The following is a 15439-nucleotide window of genomic DNA, read 5'->3' on the forward strand; positions in this document are numbered from 1 at the left end:
GAGGGCATGGTGAGAGCGCTGAGCTCTACTCACTGCTCCACAACTAAAGGTGGAGGCTCAAAGAGGTGGGGGCCCAGAAAGGGGCAGTAAGAATGGGGACCCATGGGGAGAACCGCAGCCCCTCACCTGAGGCATTGGGGGGGCACTTGTTGTAGATGATCTCGCCAGCAGCCGCCTTCTTCCACGTCATCAGCATCACATACTCATCCCTGCACATCTCATGAAAGGCTGTGGGTACAGTGGAGGGGCTCAGCCAGGCCCACGCACTAGTCCCGAGCCCCCCTGCATTCTGGGGGCAGTACCTGGACACCGCTTCTCGCTGCAGGGCTTGACTTCCTCTCCAGTGCCCTCACAGGGGTAGCCCTGTGAGCCCGTGGCCTGGCACATGCGGAAGCGACGCTGCCAGCCCGTGTCACATGTCTTGGAGCACAGACTCCACGAATTCCACGGCCCCCACTTGCCATCAGCAGCTGTAGGAAAGCAGGGAGTGAGCAGCTCCAGGTGCCCGTCCCCTGTCAGGGCTGCCACCCGCCGCCCTTGCGCCAAGCACTCACCCGGGCACTCGAGGTTGCTGCACTCTCGGGTGTCAGTGAGGGCACCCGTACACGTGGCCCAGGCAGGGCCTGCCACACTGCACTTCCGGCTGCGCTGCTGGGTCCCGTTGGCACAGGATGTGGAACATGGGCCCCAGGGACCCCATTCTAGCCACTGGCCTTCCACTGCATGGGGAGACACAAGCGGGGGGCCGTTGAGCAAGGGGTGTGGGGACAGGCAGGGGTGGAGCATTACAGGGAGATGGCACAATCTACTCGGCATTCAGACCTGAACCAGGCCAGACCGTAGGAGAGGGGTGGATGAAGGGGGGCTGGAGTGAGCAGGTGGTGCCTAGGCCTGGTCCTGCCTGCCTGTCACCAGCTTCAGGGACACAGGTCACTTCTGCACTCAAGCACCAAGGTACACAGGAGCACCTTCTGATCTCTGCCCACATTTAAGCCCACCCACGCACTGCCCAGCTTCGTGTCCCCTTACAGCCCCCCTGTCCCTGGGCACAAAAGTGCAATGAACAGCAAGAGCAGCCCAGGACTTAGGGGAAGGGGCACCAGCAAGAGGCCCCGTTTTGATGGGCTGGGCCAGGTCACCTCCCACACAGGAAGGTACACTTCACCACTCTCCCCATGCTTGGCCAAAGTTCATGGGGCTCCCAAAGTTCCCGGGACACTGGGCCTAACTGCCTCCCCAGGGTCCCCCACCCCCCACCCAGTTGGGCAGCGCCCGCCTAGCAGCCCACGGGCACTACTGACCCGGGCAGGCGGCCATACTGCAGAGCTTAGTCTGCAGCTCGGGACCCTCGCAGGCCTTGCCGCCGTGCTGGGGGGGCACGCAGGTTCGCATCCGGCTCCGAGACCCCCGCCCGCAGCTGCGGGAGCACAGGCTCCAGGCACCCCACTCCTCCCACACGCCGTGCACTGCAAGGAAGCACGTGGCCGGTGGCTGGGCGGCACCGTGGCCCCGCCCACTGCCCATCCGCCCACCAATCAGGAGTTCCAGCAGCTCTGTGACCGCTCCTCATTGGCTCTGCCCTGGATTCTGTTGCCAGAGCCATCTCTCAGGGCCCCCAGGACTCCGCCCTTTGGGGGGGATGTGGAAGACACAGGTTTCAAGTCCCAATTCAAACAGGATGCCTCCTGTGGACATCCAGAACAGGGAGACTAGATCACCCCAGGAGGGGAGCCAGGGGGCCTCCTCTCCTGGGGGCACAGGAGAACCCAGGAAAGGATTCAAGAACCACCCAACCCTCCCCAGCCCACCCCTCCCCAGCCCCAGCCCCAGCACATGAATCCAAAATGGCAGGCCTGGGGCAAGAGACCTGCCCTCCCGATCCCAAGCCCTTAGACACACAGATAGACATGACCCTGTACATGGACACTGACACAGAGAGCTCACACTCTGGAACACAGCGCTGCCCCCAGCCCTCTGCAAGCTCCTGCCCACCCCCAGGTACCAAGATCCCCTCCCGGGTAGGTGCTACTCTAAATCCACAGCCAGGAGCTGGGCACGGCCTAGGCACCACTTCACTCCCTCAGGGCACACAAGAAGCAGGACTGGCTCAAGCTGCCCCCCCATGGTTGACCACCTGTCCCAGGCAGGCACATGCGCATTCTCAGTAACTCCATGCTGAACTGAGGAAGGGTCTAGGGGAGGTTCTCCAGGGAGTGTGAGGGGAGCCAGGGGAGGAAAAGGATGGTCAGGGAAGGGTTTGTGTCTTTAAAAAAATAAGTAAGTGGCCTTGGTCTTAGATCTTAAAGGACAGGCTGAATTTCAATAGCGAAGGTAGGGGTGGGAGGACGGGATGAGAATAAGTGAATGTAGAAGGCGGGAAGCCCACGACGTGCTGGTGTGGCCAGAGGTTTGGGAACACGGAGGGCAATAAGGATAAAAGCATGAACCTTGATTCAGGACGTAGGCTCCAGGGGGGCGATATGGCCAGAACTGAGCCCACTGGTGTGGGTCCTGATCTGATTCACCTGTGTCCCCAATTGGGGGCAGGGCATGGTGTAGGGAACAGCAAGTTCACTGAATGAAAGGAGGAGGCAACCAACCATCTTTGGAAGATTAACCTGCCTGAGTGCCAGGCAGGCCCCAGCCCTACGGTCAGATGGGGCAGGGAGGACGGGCATACCTGGGCAGGTGGCTGAATTGTTGCAGGGCCGGGTCTCCCGCAGGGGCCCGCTGCACAGGGTCCCATAGGGGGAGGACACGCAGGAGCGGGTCCGCACCTGCAGACCCTGCCCACACGTCAGGGAACACACGCTCCACGGGGACCACTCCTCAGCCGCCGGGTCGCCTACGAGAAAGGGACAGCGTCGGCGGCAGGGGGCACCTCCCAGGCATCAGTCTCATAGGCTCCTCCTACCCTGACCCCAAATGACAAGCTCTTCAGCAGGCAACCCAGCCCTGCCCACAGGCCTCACATGGCAGAGACGCGACTGAGCTCTAGGACGTAGACACAGACGGGCACACGCCAAGCACACATGCCACCAGACGCCACACAGCCGGGCCCCGCCGCAGAGGAAGGGAGGCGGGCCCGAGTTACCTGTCTGCGCCATGTATAGCCCAGGCTCATCTGCAGACCTTGGCCACTGGGTTTTCACCTTCGGTTCCTCTTCCGGCTCCTCACCTGGAACACGGAGGTGGTGGCAGGGGCTCAGCAAAGGCCAGCTCTGTCCTACTAGAGCGGCTCAGGGAGGGCAGCCTCGCCTGCCCTTGGCCTGAAGGTCTGGGGCCAACTGTAAGTAGTGCTGAGCAAGCAGCACGCCCTGCCCCCTGCCCCACCACCACATTCTCACAGATAAGGAAACTGAGGGTCAGAAGGCCACGCAGGACTCCCCCAGGGCCTCGCAACCATCTTTGCCCCTTCCTGCCTCAGCCAGACTGGGGGAGACTTCAGGGGCGGCTGTTCACATGAATGAGTGGAAGCCAAGTGCTGCCCATGCCTCTCTTAACCCTCCCTGGGAGTCAGGAGCCATCACCTCTGTCTAGAGATGAGGAAACTAAGAACCAAGGAGGGAGACACTTGTCCAAGACCACACAGCTTGCTGAGCCTGAAGCCCAGGCTCCTTCCCTTCATGGGGCAGACTCGTAGGGCAGCTGCAACCACCCCCCTCCCCCGCCCCGCCCGGCAAGCCTGCCTCTGGGACATGGTTCATGTTGCGCTAGGGGCCAGGTCCCGGATCTGGGTTCTACACCCTAAGCAGCACTAGCTGTGACCTGGAGGCACAGTCAGAATGTTGCTCCTCTGAGACCCAGGTGCTAATCCAGCAGACACCTTGTCCTCTGCCCTCGTGGCCCCGAAAGCAGCAGGTGCTCTGCAGGCACCTCACCAGGCTCTCAGCCACCCTGATTTATGTGTCTGCTCTAAGACCTCAGAAGCATCACCAGTCCTGGAGTAGCGGCAGGGTGCTCCCATTCTCCAAAGTCTGCCCCTCTGGCTCAGACATGAGCTCATCCAGGCCCTCTCTCACAGGCTGGTAGCAGGGCCAGGTAGGGGAGGGGGGCAAAGTGAATGCAGAGGGAAAAGACCCAATTCAGCCTCCCCTGCTGGGCAGGTAGAACTGGAACAGCTTCTGCGGACAAGCCTCTCAGTTCACACTGTCCCAACTGGAGAGACTAGGCCTCTCCCACACCCCAGGACCTCTATTTCTGAAAGCCAGGTCAGCACCCAAACCAACAGGCACTCTGAAGGAACCCACGAGGGTTGGACCCTTCCTGCCTCCTGTAGCCAATCCAGGTTCTGCACCTGAGAAAAAGCTGTTCCTGACCCAGCGGGAAGAGTGGCCACCATGAGCACCCCCGCAGGAGGGGGCCTGGACTGCCACTTAGTCCAGCTTCTGGTCTAATCAACTCTGGGTCCTTGCCTCTACTACTTCAGCCACCAGTCCCAGGACCTAATTCACATCATCCCCAAAACTCCACCTTCTCTGAAGCCTGGACCACCAGGAGAGCTTTGGAGTCAGGCAACCCTGGATCCCAACCGGGGCTTGAACACGGGCTATCTGTGTGACCTTGAGCAAATGTCTTTGCCAGACTGACCTCACTTTGCCTTTTTCACGCCTGTAAGACAATACTCAGGCTAGTGCCCAGCTGACAGCCCCCAGCTGGAGGCCTGACAGGGCAACTCCCTGACAGGAGGCCGTGAAGCCCTTAGCACCATACTTGGCACGTGGCAAAAGTTCAGAAGGTGGTAGCTGGTTTATTTTTACCATCTCCTCTCCCTTCATAACCTCCACCCCCTCTTCTGCACCCTCACACGCCCTCCTTTAGCCCCTGGACCTCCTCCCTTTGAATGGCAGCTAGGGGCTTCCTGGCCTCACTTTGGGTGCTGCCTCCATCAGGACCGGGACCACAGAGTAGGTGTTGGTGCCACGCCCGCCAGCTCCCAAATCCCCTCTCCCAGCCTTCCACCACACCTGCTCAGCCAGTCCCCAGCCCCGGAGCCTTGTGAAAAGCCGCCTTCTCCACGCCCACCCCCAGGCTGCTGAAGAAATCGACAGCTGTGCCAACTGGCACCACGACAGAGTCAGGGCTCACATCCGCTGTGCCCAGGGCTTCTCAGCAGCCTTCCTCAGCTCTTCCTCACCCCACACAAGGCTGGCTGGCAGAACCTGACTGTGACCTCGCTCCTCAAGCCCATCCCCATCTTCCTTGCCCACCACACTCTCTCTGCAATGAGCTCCTTTACAGAGAAAGCAGAAGCTAAAACAAGGAAGACAAGGGGACCCCCAGCCCTGCATCTCCCAACTTTCCTGCGGACCTTCTCATGAAGGCCTGCCCTCGCCTGGTGCTGTCTCCTGCTCCTCCCGCCTTCTTAGGGGTCTCCGTCCATCATCCCCTCTGTGACCAGCATGTCATCAGCATTCTCTCCTGGCAAGGGGCCTCAGCTTCCTCCATTCTGGGGGTGGGTGGGGGGGGCACTCCTCTGACCCTCCTTCCTCCGCTGCCTCCTGGCCTCAGCTTCTCCTCACCAGCAATGAGTGGCCACAGCTGCCACTGCACTTTCTCACCTGCCACTCATGTCCTGGCTCAAATGTCACCTGGCCTGGTCATTCGCCGCAGTCTGGCTTCCGACCACATCTTTCTGCTGAAGCTGTTCTTGACAAAGCCATCGATGCCTTCCTTGTTGCTAAATCCAATGAACACTTTGCAGGTTGCTTGACCCCTCAGCAGCACTTGGCCTCATTGCTTCCCTCCGTCTTCCTGACTCTCCAGTTTTCTCCTTCCAAGCTCTGTCAGTCTCCTAGAGCCCTTCCTACTGCTCCCAAGACACCCATGCCTTGTCCTATTTCACTGAACAGCACCTCCCCCGCCCCTGCTGAATTAACCCCTTAATGGCTGCTCCCAAGTCAATGTCTCCAGTCTCCCCATCCCATGATTCACTCCTGTATATGCTCCTGAATACTTCTAACCAGGGGCTCGCAAACTCAGCATGTCTAAAATAGGATCATCATCTCTCAAACCTCTGCTTATTCTCCACCTTCTTCAGCAGGAAAACTCCTACTTGACCTTCAAAACCCACGTGAAATGACCTCTCATTCTGAAATCTTCTTTACTCCCCCAGGCAGAGTTGGCTGGCCCCTCTTCTATGTGCCCATTCATCAGAGATGACTCCACCTTCAGACTATCTGAGCTTCCCACCAATAAGCCCACAGAAGAAGGCTGTATGGCAGCCATCTCCCTGACCACAGTGAACTCCAGCACAGAATCCAGCCTAGAGAAATAGCAATAAATGCCAATGAGCATTCTGCCCCTAGCTTCCCCCCATCCATGGGGGTCGCTGGAAATGGCAGTATGTAATCTTGAGTACCAGCTCAGGGACTAGCAGCCTTGTATATGGACCACACCCAAGCCTGACAACCATTCATTATAAACACCATGAAGATGCCCTCTGACCTGCTACAGATCCAGGCAAGAGTACTCTTACCCAGCTCCTGTTCGGTGTCTTGACTACTCTGGTGTCTATACAGCCTTCCCCTCCATATCACCACCAGCCTGGCATCCAGTAAGTCCATCAAAGACAAGTGAGAGACCAGCCTGACCTGCTTATCCAGGGGGGACCCACACTGCTGCCTGGAGTGCCCACATTCTCCACTAACCGCTCACTGACCACTTGTTGGCCAGTCCCACAGTATAACCAGTGGTGGTGTCTGTGGTTTCCAGAATCCTGCCTACTTGACAGTCTGAACATGCTGCAGGTCTAGCTCATGAGTCCTCTCCAAGTCCCCTGGGCTGGACCAGACAAGGGAAGAAACCACGGCCACACAGCAGAGGCCTGCACTGCCTGCCGTCCTCTCTACCCCCCTCCACTCCCTTCAGAGAAGAGACCAGCAATTTATTTTCCCCACACGCGAATGCCAGTTCTCCCTAAAGGGGAAGAAGACAGAGAAGACCAGAGGTGTCATTTACTGAAACAAATGTTTATTCAGCATATGCCACGTGCAGGTCCCAGTCGGCTCTGGGCCCAGAACAGGGGGAGCATGAGAGGAAGCTGAGGCAAGAATAGAAGGGGAGGTCCAGGAAGGAGCGCGAGTGCCCCCACACTCCTGAGTGTCCCTCCCCATGAGCTCCAGGGCTGGCTGGGCCAGGGGCTCAAATGCTCGCAGTCCCCACCCTCAGTTGTCTGGCCTGCTGGCTGCTCCAGGCACAGGAGATCTGCTGCCTGTCACAGTCACCCTCTTTCCACTGAATTACATTGCGGTAGCTTTAATCCAGGCATATATATTTACCTCCCCGGAGATGCCTTCCCTGATTTCCATGGGGCCCCAAGTCCCTCACCCCACCCAAGCCCTTCATACCTGACTTTCTCTGTGTTCTCACCACTTTCTAATTACTCCTTTGTCCATCTACGCCCCCTGCCCTTGAGGTGAGCATGACTTTACTCTGTAGCCTGCAAAGTGACCCTCTGGGAGTCTAGCTCCAGTCACAAGCTCCCCTGCTGAGGAACCTTCAGAGATTGCACTGCCACAGCCACAGTATAAACCCGAGCCGGGCAGGTTCCGACTCTGCTGAGCTGTCCAGATCCGCTCTGCCCTCACCACCAGGCAGCCAAGCACGCTTTGAGGCCGTGTGAGCCCTTGGGAAGGACTAGGCACCTGGTGTTTGGAGATGGCAGTCAGAGCCTTGGCCCCACCTCCCACCACTGGGGCCATGACCCAGCAACACCAACCTATTTCCATTGGGAAGAACTAGGAGCCAGAAAGATATAGGTTTGATTCTTGGCTCTGCCAGTTTGGTTGTATACCCTTGAGTAAATCACCTCACCTCTCTGAGCTTAAATATCTTCCACAAAAAAATAAAAATGGAACTTCCTACCACAGTGTCATTGTGAAAATTAAAAAAAACAAGAGACAAGGACCACCTGGAGTACAATTAGCTCTCAATGAAAAGGAGCTGGCACACCCTTCTTGTTATCCCTTTAATGTGCAAATGTTTCCTCCCTCCTCAAATCTGCTAAGCTGTTCCCATCCCTTGGAATGTACTTCCTCTACCACAATTTCCCCAAAATCTTCTGCAAGTCAAATACCACCTCCTCCAGGAAGCCTTCCTAGGCTGGACACAAAAGGATCTGGTTATGCTGCTCCCCTCTTCTGTGGCGTAGACCCCAGGCTGCCTCCTACTACAGCTGTGAGGGTCCTGGGCTCATTCCTCTCTTGGGTCCTGAGGGATGGTCATACTCTCCCTTGTCCCTCCTACACAGAAAGTCTAGTTCTGAGCAGCCAAACACAAGACAGGCATTCAGCAAGCATTAGCCAGCTATCCCTGAGGGATCCTCCACCACCACTACTCAAGCTCCTGGCACTGGCAGGCAGGGTGGGCACAGGCTCTCTGCCATTTTATCAGGACTGCAGACACCTGCCAGGACATGCTCTGCAGACCCTGCCCCCAAAACTCCACACAGTCCAGCCCCCTCAGCCTTCTTTGTCATGAATGCGTTAAAAATAACCTCGATAATCATCCCTTCCACAGGGAGAGAGCGTTGCAATTTACAAAGCCGTCCTCCCTTCCCAGGGCTCTCTGCATCCTCCCGGAGGCTGGCCCCAGAGCCCTGAGGAGGCACCAATTGATCCCCTTGAAACGTGGCTCTGCCATGTCCCTCCTTGCCTCCCCACCCCTGGAAGTGTTTCCTATACCCCACAGAGTATCAAATCCCAGGGGGCCGGGGGTGGGGGTGGGGGTGGGAGGGAGGGAGGTGGCTTTTGAAAATGCCCCTGTCATCCAATACAACCAGTGTCCCTCTGAGCCCAGATACCCAGCCAAAATGCCAGCCCCCTCCAATGACTTCCTCCAAACTACCGGTCTGTCTGCCCAATCTCCCAACAGAACTAGCTGGGTCTCTGCCACCTCCCCATGAGGTCAGGCGCTCCTTCAGAGCAGGGACCACCTCTGAATCCCATGTGACATCCAATTTCACGCTGCTCAAAGGTTCTTGGTCAACAGGGTGAGGACCTAGTGTTTGGGGATGGTGGTCAGAGCCTTGGCCCATCCCCCCTGCTATTGGGGCTACGGTCCAGCAACACCAACCTACTTCCAGCTCCCTGCATCCCTGGCGCTCACACCCCCACGCCCTTGCACAGGCTGTTTCCTCTACCGCGAAAGCTCTTCCTCCTGCAGGGTTTCCCAGAGCGTGGGGTGGCTGATGTCTTGGGTGGCTCACAAACATGCCATTAAATAGCACTGGATCATGAATTGATGACGTCAGTCCCTTTCCAGGTCTCTTTAATTTAGGGTGACTGTTCGCCCATCTGCCTGGGATAGCCCAGTTTGGGCTGTTGCTCTGATGTAATTAATAGTAATCCTCTCTCCTCTTTATAACTTCACAAATATCCCAGTTTAGATGGTAAATTATACGGTCTCTTGACTTTTAACCCTCCCTAATACATGAACGATCAAGTCTCTGTGCAGTCCTAGGCTGTAACACATCCCCGGCACGTGCTCATTTCTCTTTCTAACAAATTTAGAGGAGGGAAGAGCATCTAGCAAGGATCTAATAACATCGCTTTGTTTTCACTGTGGCTGTTTTGTTGGTTTGGCTAGCTCCTATTTCAAATAAATGATACTTTTTCCAGTTATGATATGAAATTTCTTTTCAATAGATCAAATTTTAAAAGTAATTCAACGTAAAGAAAAATTTCATGGACTAGTGAATTCTTATTCACTCCTCAAAACCCAGTGTACAATCACCTTCCTTAGAACCCCTCCCCACCCACCGGGGTTTAATCTCTCACTCCTCCACCTCCTCTGACATCCAGACACGTCTACATGAAACTATGACAACCTGCAACAATTTATTGGGTGTTTACCACGTGCCAGGCACTGTGCTAAGCACTTAACCCAAATTTCCCATTCTCTTTAGAATAGTTCCATTCTATGGGCCTCCCTGGTGGCGCAGCGGTTGAGCGCTGGGTTGCGAAGCTGCCTGCAACCTCTGCGGCGCCAGTTCGATCCCCGGCTGCTCCCCAGCCACTGGAGGAGGGTCCCACATGGCGCGCAGACCTCTCCTGCCGCCCGCTGCTCCCCTCAGCAGTGTGCTTCGGTCCTTCTGCCTGTTCTGTTCCCCGCTCTGGCTCTGGTGAATTCTCTCACCCTCCTGCGCTTCTGACTATACCCAGTGCTTGAATAAATAAATAAATAAATCTTTAAAAAAATAATTATTTAAAAAAAAAAAAAAAGAATAGTTCCATTCTCTCCATTTTACAGGTGATGAAGATGGGGTGAAGACACCTGCCTCGTTCATACAGCTCATCACGCGTGGGGTCAGGAATTGAACCTTGGCTGGACAACTTCAGCTGCGGCCCTGACCAGCACTGGACACTAGCAGTCATGCTGCCCAACCAGAGGACAGAGGTGCATCTGGTTCTCCTGGTATCACATTCACTCAGAGCCAGCCTAAGGCCTGGCACGAACTTCACTCTGGTAAAGACACTGGGATGTGTGCAAAGAGGGTGGAGACCTGGTCCCTGGGAGTGTGGGCCTGTGCCCCATCCTGTGATGAGCACCGAGACCCAACAGCACAGGGCTGAAGGACCTTCCAGGAAACACACAGCACACACTAGGTCTCCCTCCACCCCATCCCGAGAGAGGCCCTGCCTCCCTGGTGAGCAGGTGGGGCCCCACTGCCTGCCCCCAAGCCTGGCAGGCCCACAAGGGAGCAAAACCTGAGCGCTGAGAGGAGGCCCATCTAGGACAGGGATGGACATTCAGAGGCCGCTTCCTGGAGAGCTTATGGCCTGCAAGGATGGGAAATTCTGAGAACTGAGGGCAAAGGACCTTCCAGGTGAGGCAGCAGCAGAGGCAGGAAGCCCAGGAAACAGGGGATTCAGGAGTGCAAAGGGAAGGAAAGAATTAGAAGGCAGACCGAAAAGCAAGTGGGTCTGAGTGATGCTGGGATGCCAGGCTGAGGAGTTTAGGCCACCATGGGGAGCCACTGAGGGCTGGATCAGGGAAGTGACACTCAGAAATCTAGGGGTTCCCTTGTCCAAATCACAGTGGCAGAGTGTAGATTTGAACCCACTTTCTTTTATGCCTCCCAGGCCTGACACTCAGGAGCCCCCAGGCTCACTTAGTGGCTAGGCTTCAGGAATGGTGCCTGGATGACAGTGAGGGTGGGCAGCAGCTCCCAGGGGGCAGCAGCTCCCAGGGGGCAGCAGGGAGTGTGGATATGAGATGCTGGGTTTGGAGGTATGAAAGATTTCTTCCCCGGTGTCCCTAGGCAGTCATCCCCATGGGCCAGTGACTTCTCGGGTCTGGATGGTCAGTGGGCAGGTTAGTGGTCAGCCTCCTGAACTCTGCAGCCAGCGCTACCTCCACAACCCACCTTCCTGCCCCAGCCTCAGTCAGCCTCTGTGCCAGCCCTCTGCCAAGCTCCTTCCTGCCTGCCTGCCTTCTCTTCCTCTCCCCCCCACTTAACAGATTGCGGCAGCAAGATGGCACAAATTTATGGCTCAACTCACCAAAAATAACAAGAGATCTATCAAAGGCAGTTTGCGTGAAATTAACAGGCGCCTGTACCCTCTTGTCAAACGCACTGGGTTCTGAGGCGGGCCCAGGCACTCTGTTCTTGTCACTGTCCCCCAGCTCCCAGCCTCACCCCTCTACAGGCCCCAGCCCAGTCCCGCCCCTCCAGGTCATGCAGTTGATCCTATTGGGGTGTCCCAGAGAAGATGAGCAAGCTCCCTTACTCCAGGGCCTGGAAGAGAGGCTGGGCCACGGGCCTCATCCTTCCATTCACCACCGTCCCCACCAATCTTGTTCCCAATCTGGCAGCTCCATGTGCCAGCTGGTTCTCCTGCAGCTGGTACATGTGTCCAGTTGGCCCAATGGAGAGAAGGTGAAGGGAGGCATGGAGGTAAGGCCAAGGGCTCAGGAAAGAAGGTGCTGCCCCCGGGCACAGGCCCTGATGATGCCACTGGCCCTTGAATGCCCCTGGCACATGGACTAAATTGAGCCTACTGTTTTCTGCCCCAGAGAAGCAGAAAAGGAGGTGGCAGGGAGGAAGAATCTCTTGCCTGCCAAGGGAGAGGAAGAGGCTGTGCCAGCCCAGTTCTGGGCCCCAGTGTGCCATGTGAATCTGCATATGATGACCAAAGTCACATCACCCATGCAACTCCCACATGCCCTCCCTGCAGGCAACCCCAATGGAGCAGCCTGGAAACATGCCAAGCAGGACAAGGGGCATAAACAGAAGTTAGATTTAGGAGCAGGTAGGAGCCCAAGGTCTCATGCCCAGGGATAAATAGCATCTAATCTCCACCCATCCTTAGCCCCAGGGCTTCCAGCGGAGACTCTGGCCATGGTGACGATGATGCCCTTCCCATCACTGGCCCTTTCTGACCCCCAAAGGCACCACGGCTACCAACCAATTCCTGTTTCCGGCTTCAGCCAAGCCCAGCTGGCTGCTCCTGGCTCTGTGCTCCACATGGCAGCCTGCCCAGGGTGCCCGCCCATGAGGGCAGAGCCTGGCTCTGTCCACTGCAGACCACTGGGCTGATGAACCGCAGGGAGAGCCAGACAAAAGAACCTGCCCTCTGCTGAGCACCATGGGGGAGCCCCCCACAGTGACAGGTAGTGCTGGCCAGGCAGGAAAAACCATAAACCTCCTGATATACGCCTGGCGCTCTCCGCCGATGTTCGACAAAGAAGCAAAATTCAATTTCTTCCTGCAGGCATTAAATCCCAGACTAGCCTCCAGGGCCTGTAACCTACCCACAGCCTGGCTGTCACTCGGACAGCTTCATCGACCGCTGTTAGAGGCCAGCTGGCCTGGGGGAGAGGCCAGAGCAAGGCCACTAGGCACCTGCTGTGGATGGGCATGATGCCAGGTGTCTCAAGGAGGGCGCTAAGAAGCCCCTCCCCAGAGAATCAAGAGAGGGTACTGTCATGAGAGTCATCCTCTAATGAATTCAAGGGCATCTCCCCATTTTACAGATGAAAAAACTGATGCCAAAAATAACAAGTGAAGACAGGGCCCAACTCTGGGACTCTGCCCTCCAGAGCAGGGATGGGGACAGGTCGTACATTGCCTAGAGTTCCTAGCAGCAAGGGGTCACCCAGGACCCCCTGCAGCTTTGTAAATTATCTCAGTCAAATCCAGAAGCATCTTCTCTCCAAGTGGGACATCCTCACGATGGCAGGCCAGCACCTTTTATCCCAAATGGGAAAACTGAGACCCAGAGAAGGGAGGAAACTCCCTGTTAGTACTAGAGCTAGTACCAGATCCCAGATCTGCCTCCCTCTCCCCTCCATGTCCTTCATCCCATCCCCTGCCAGACCCTGGCCAGTCCCTGGCTCAGCACAGTTCAGCACACACACACAGGATCCAGCAGAGGAGTTGGGGGCCTTGACGCTGCAGGAAGGAGGGTCAGCAGAAGGTAGCTGTGGCTGAGGGAGCTGGGGGACCTAGGGGTGGGGGGAGCAGGAGCAGGCAGGACTCAAGGGCTCATAAAGCTTTTGCCCAGTCAGCAAGAAGTTCTAGCAGCTGGCAGCCTCGGTCCCAGAAGACATGGGCCCAGAGGGGGAGACGGGGGATACTGGGAGCCAAGCCAGCCCAGCCCTCCAAGGCAGCCTCGAAGCTCCAGCCTCTTCACCCAGGCACATTCTTCCCTCTGCCCTGACCCTGGGACCGCTGCCAAAATTCAATGACCCATGTGGGCAGGAACACATCCCTATTTCCTGCCTACTAACGCCTCCAAACTTGTCAACTTGCGGTGCCGGGACCTGCCACAGTCACTCCCAGCTTTTGACCTATGTACACTGCTCCCCCTACCTAGAAGGCCCTCACCACTCCCTTAGCTTGGATCATTTCCACTTGTCCTTCAGATCTCTGTTCCTGTATCACTTCCTCCAGGAAGCCTTCCCTGACTACCCAATTAGGGGATCCTCTCCCTGTGTTTATCATACAGCACTGTCTGATCTATGCCCCCATTCATCCACCCTAACTGCAAACTCTTCAAGAATGAGGTCTGATCCCAATCCATTCTGGTGACCCCAACATCTGGACAAGGCTGGACACAGAAGATATCAGCAAACAACTATGTGAATGGCCCCAGGATCTGCCAACATGGGCGACAAGAGGCACCATCAACCCCCTGGACACACCCACCCCACTGGGCCCTGCTCAGACTCACCATATCTCATCTCAGTTGTGAATAGGTCATTGCTGCTCCCTGAGTGCAAGTCAGCTTCACCAGGTGGGGCTGGGCCCCCGGGCACCAGGGCATTGGACAGGGTGTGGGCAGCAGGAAGACCTGGAGACGTGGTGGTAGTGGAAGGGCCGGCCCCGGCCTCGCCAGGGCAACTGCAGCCCGGCTGGGCAAAGCCACAGGCCCTGCCAGCAGCGCGGCCACACTCTTCACTCCACCGGCAGAGCACGCCACAGGTGAACTGGCTGGAGTTGTTGTTGTTGATGAGCAAGACCTCCACAAAGCGGAAGGCCAAGGCAGCGGGTGCCAGCAGGCGTGGGGCCTCCGAGGGCTCGGCCGACAGGCACAGCTGCACAAAGTTCTTGTCGAAGTGCAGGAAGGTAAAGGGGCCTGAGCCCCCACACAGCTCCAAGCCCGCTGCCTCCTCCTCCTCCTCTGGCTGCCCCACCTCTGACTCTGCCTGGGCCACGGCCTCCTCAGGGCTAGGCCGCAGGCAGGTGAAGTTGACCAGGTAGTGGTCCAGGGGCAGCAGGCGGGGGGCAAAGTGGGCGCACACCTGCTCCTGGCGGTTGAAGCGCAGGTAAAGGGAGTACTTGGTGGGGTCGGGGTTCTCCAGAGTCCAGGAGCAGCCCGAGGCGATGGTAGGAAAGAGGTCCTGCAGTGAGAAGGCCCCGTAGAGCACGCCTGAGGCCAGGGCGGAGCAGGCGCTGGGGGCAGGGTCGAAGGCGGTGGCCAGGCGCAGGGACAGAATCACAGATAGTAAGAGGGGACAGGCTGGGGTCATCCTATGTCCCTTGCCCTGTGGAGAGAGACAGTGGTCAGTGGCCCTAGGCACAGCCAGCGCGGGCTCTGAATCTGCCACGGCGAGCTGCAGAGCGTGGGCCGGGTTCTCTCAAAGCACCCAGGACCACCCGCGCAATCTTAGCCAAGAGACTTGCGCCTCAGGGCCTTACCCTCAAAATGGACCAACAAGAGTCCCTATCTCACAGGTTTCCTCCAACATCTAAATGAGGTAAGCGAGGGACGGGGCTCAGGAGGGTGCCTGGAATCTTGCAAGTCTGTAACACTGGTGTTTTTACTCGTATCCTGTGGTTCCTCGGGGGGTCCCGTCAGCCACAGCACCTCAGTCCGAAGATGTGTAGCCGGGGCCCCATCCCCACCCCCCAAAGTGGGTTCTCCAAGACTGTTGTTCTCAGTCACAGGTGTCGTGATCGGCGGAGGCGTGTCACATGTAATCCAGCAGTAAT

The 15439-nt window shown here is 57.1% G+C and overlaps 1 protein-coding gene across 7 annotated transcripts in view; it reads right to left on the bottom strand.

Annotated features, from left to right (window-relative positions):
* The window catches only part of ADGRB2 (adhesion G protein-coupled receptor B2), a gene marked incomplete at both ends in the record, with an annotated part of 28449 nt that extends 13473 nt beyond the window's left edge, over positions 1–14976 (bottom strand). For 3 of the 7 annotated variants that reach the window (XM_084241681.1, XM_084241680.1, XM_084241679.1), the window contains 7 exons: positions 127–228; positions 303–470; positions 555–719; positions 1302–1466; positions 2681–2845; positions 3095–3178; positions 14178–14976. In XM_084241681.1, the coding sequence (XP_084097807.1) occupies positions 127–228; positions 303–470; positions 555–719; positions 1302–1466; positions 2681–2845; positions 3095–3178; positions 14178–14976 (1648 nt within the window). The remainder of the gene's footprint in view (positions 1–126; positions 229–302; positions 471–554; positions 720–1301; positions 1467–2680; positions 2846–3094; positions 3179–14177) is intronic. The other 4 variants (XM_084241685.1, XM_084241684.1, XM_084241682.1 and 1 more) reach the window with 2 other exon arrangements.
* Positions 14977–15439: the final 463 nt, after the last annotated feature.

This window comes from Talpa europaea, assembly GCF_964194135.1.
Source record: "Talpa europaea genome assembly, chromosome: 9".
Lineage (NCBI taxonomy): Eukaryota > Metazoa > Chordata > Mammalia > Eulipotyphla > Talpidae > Talpa > Talpa europaea.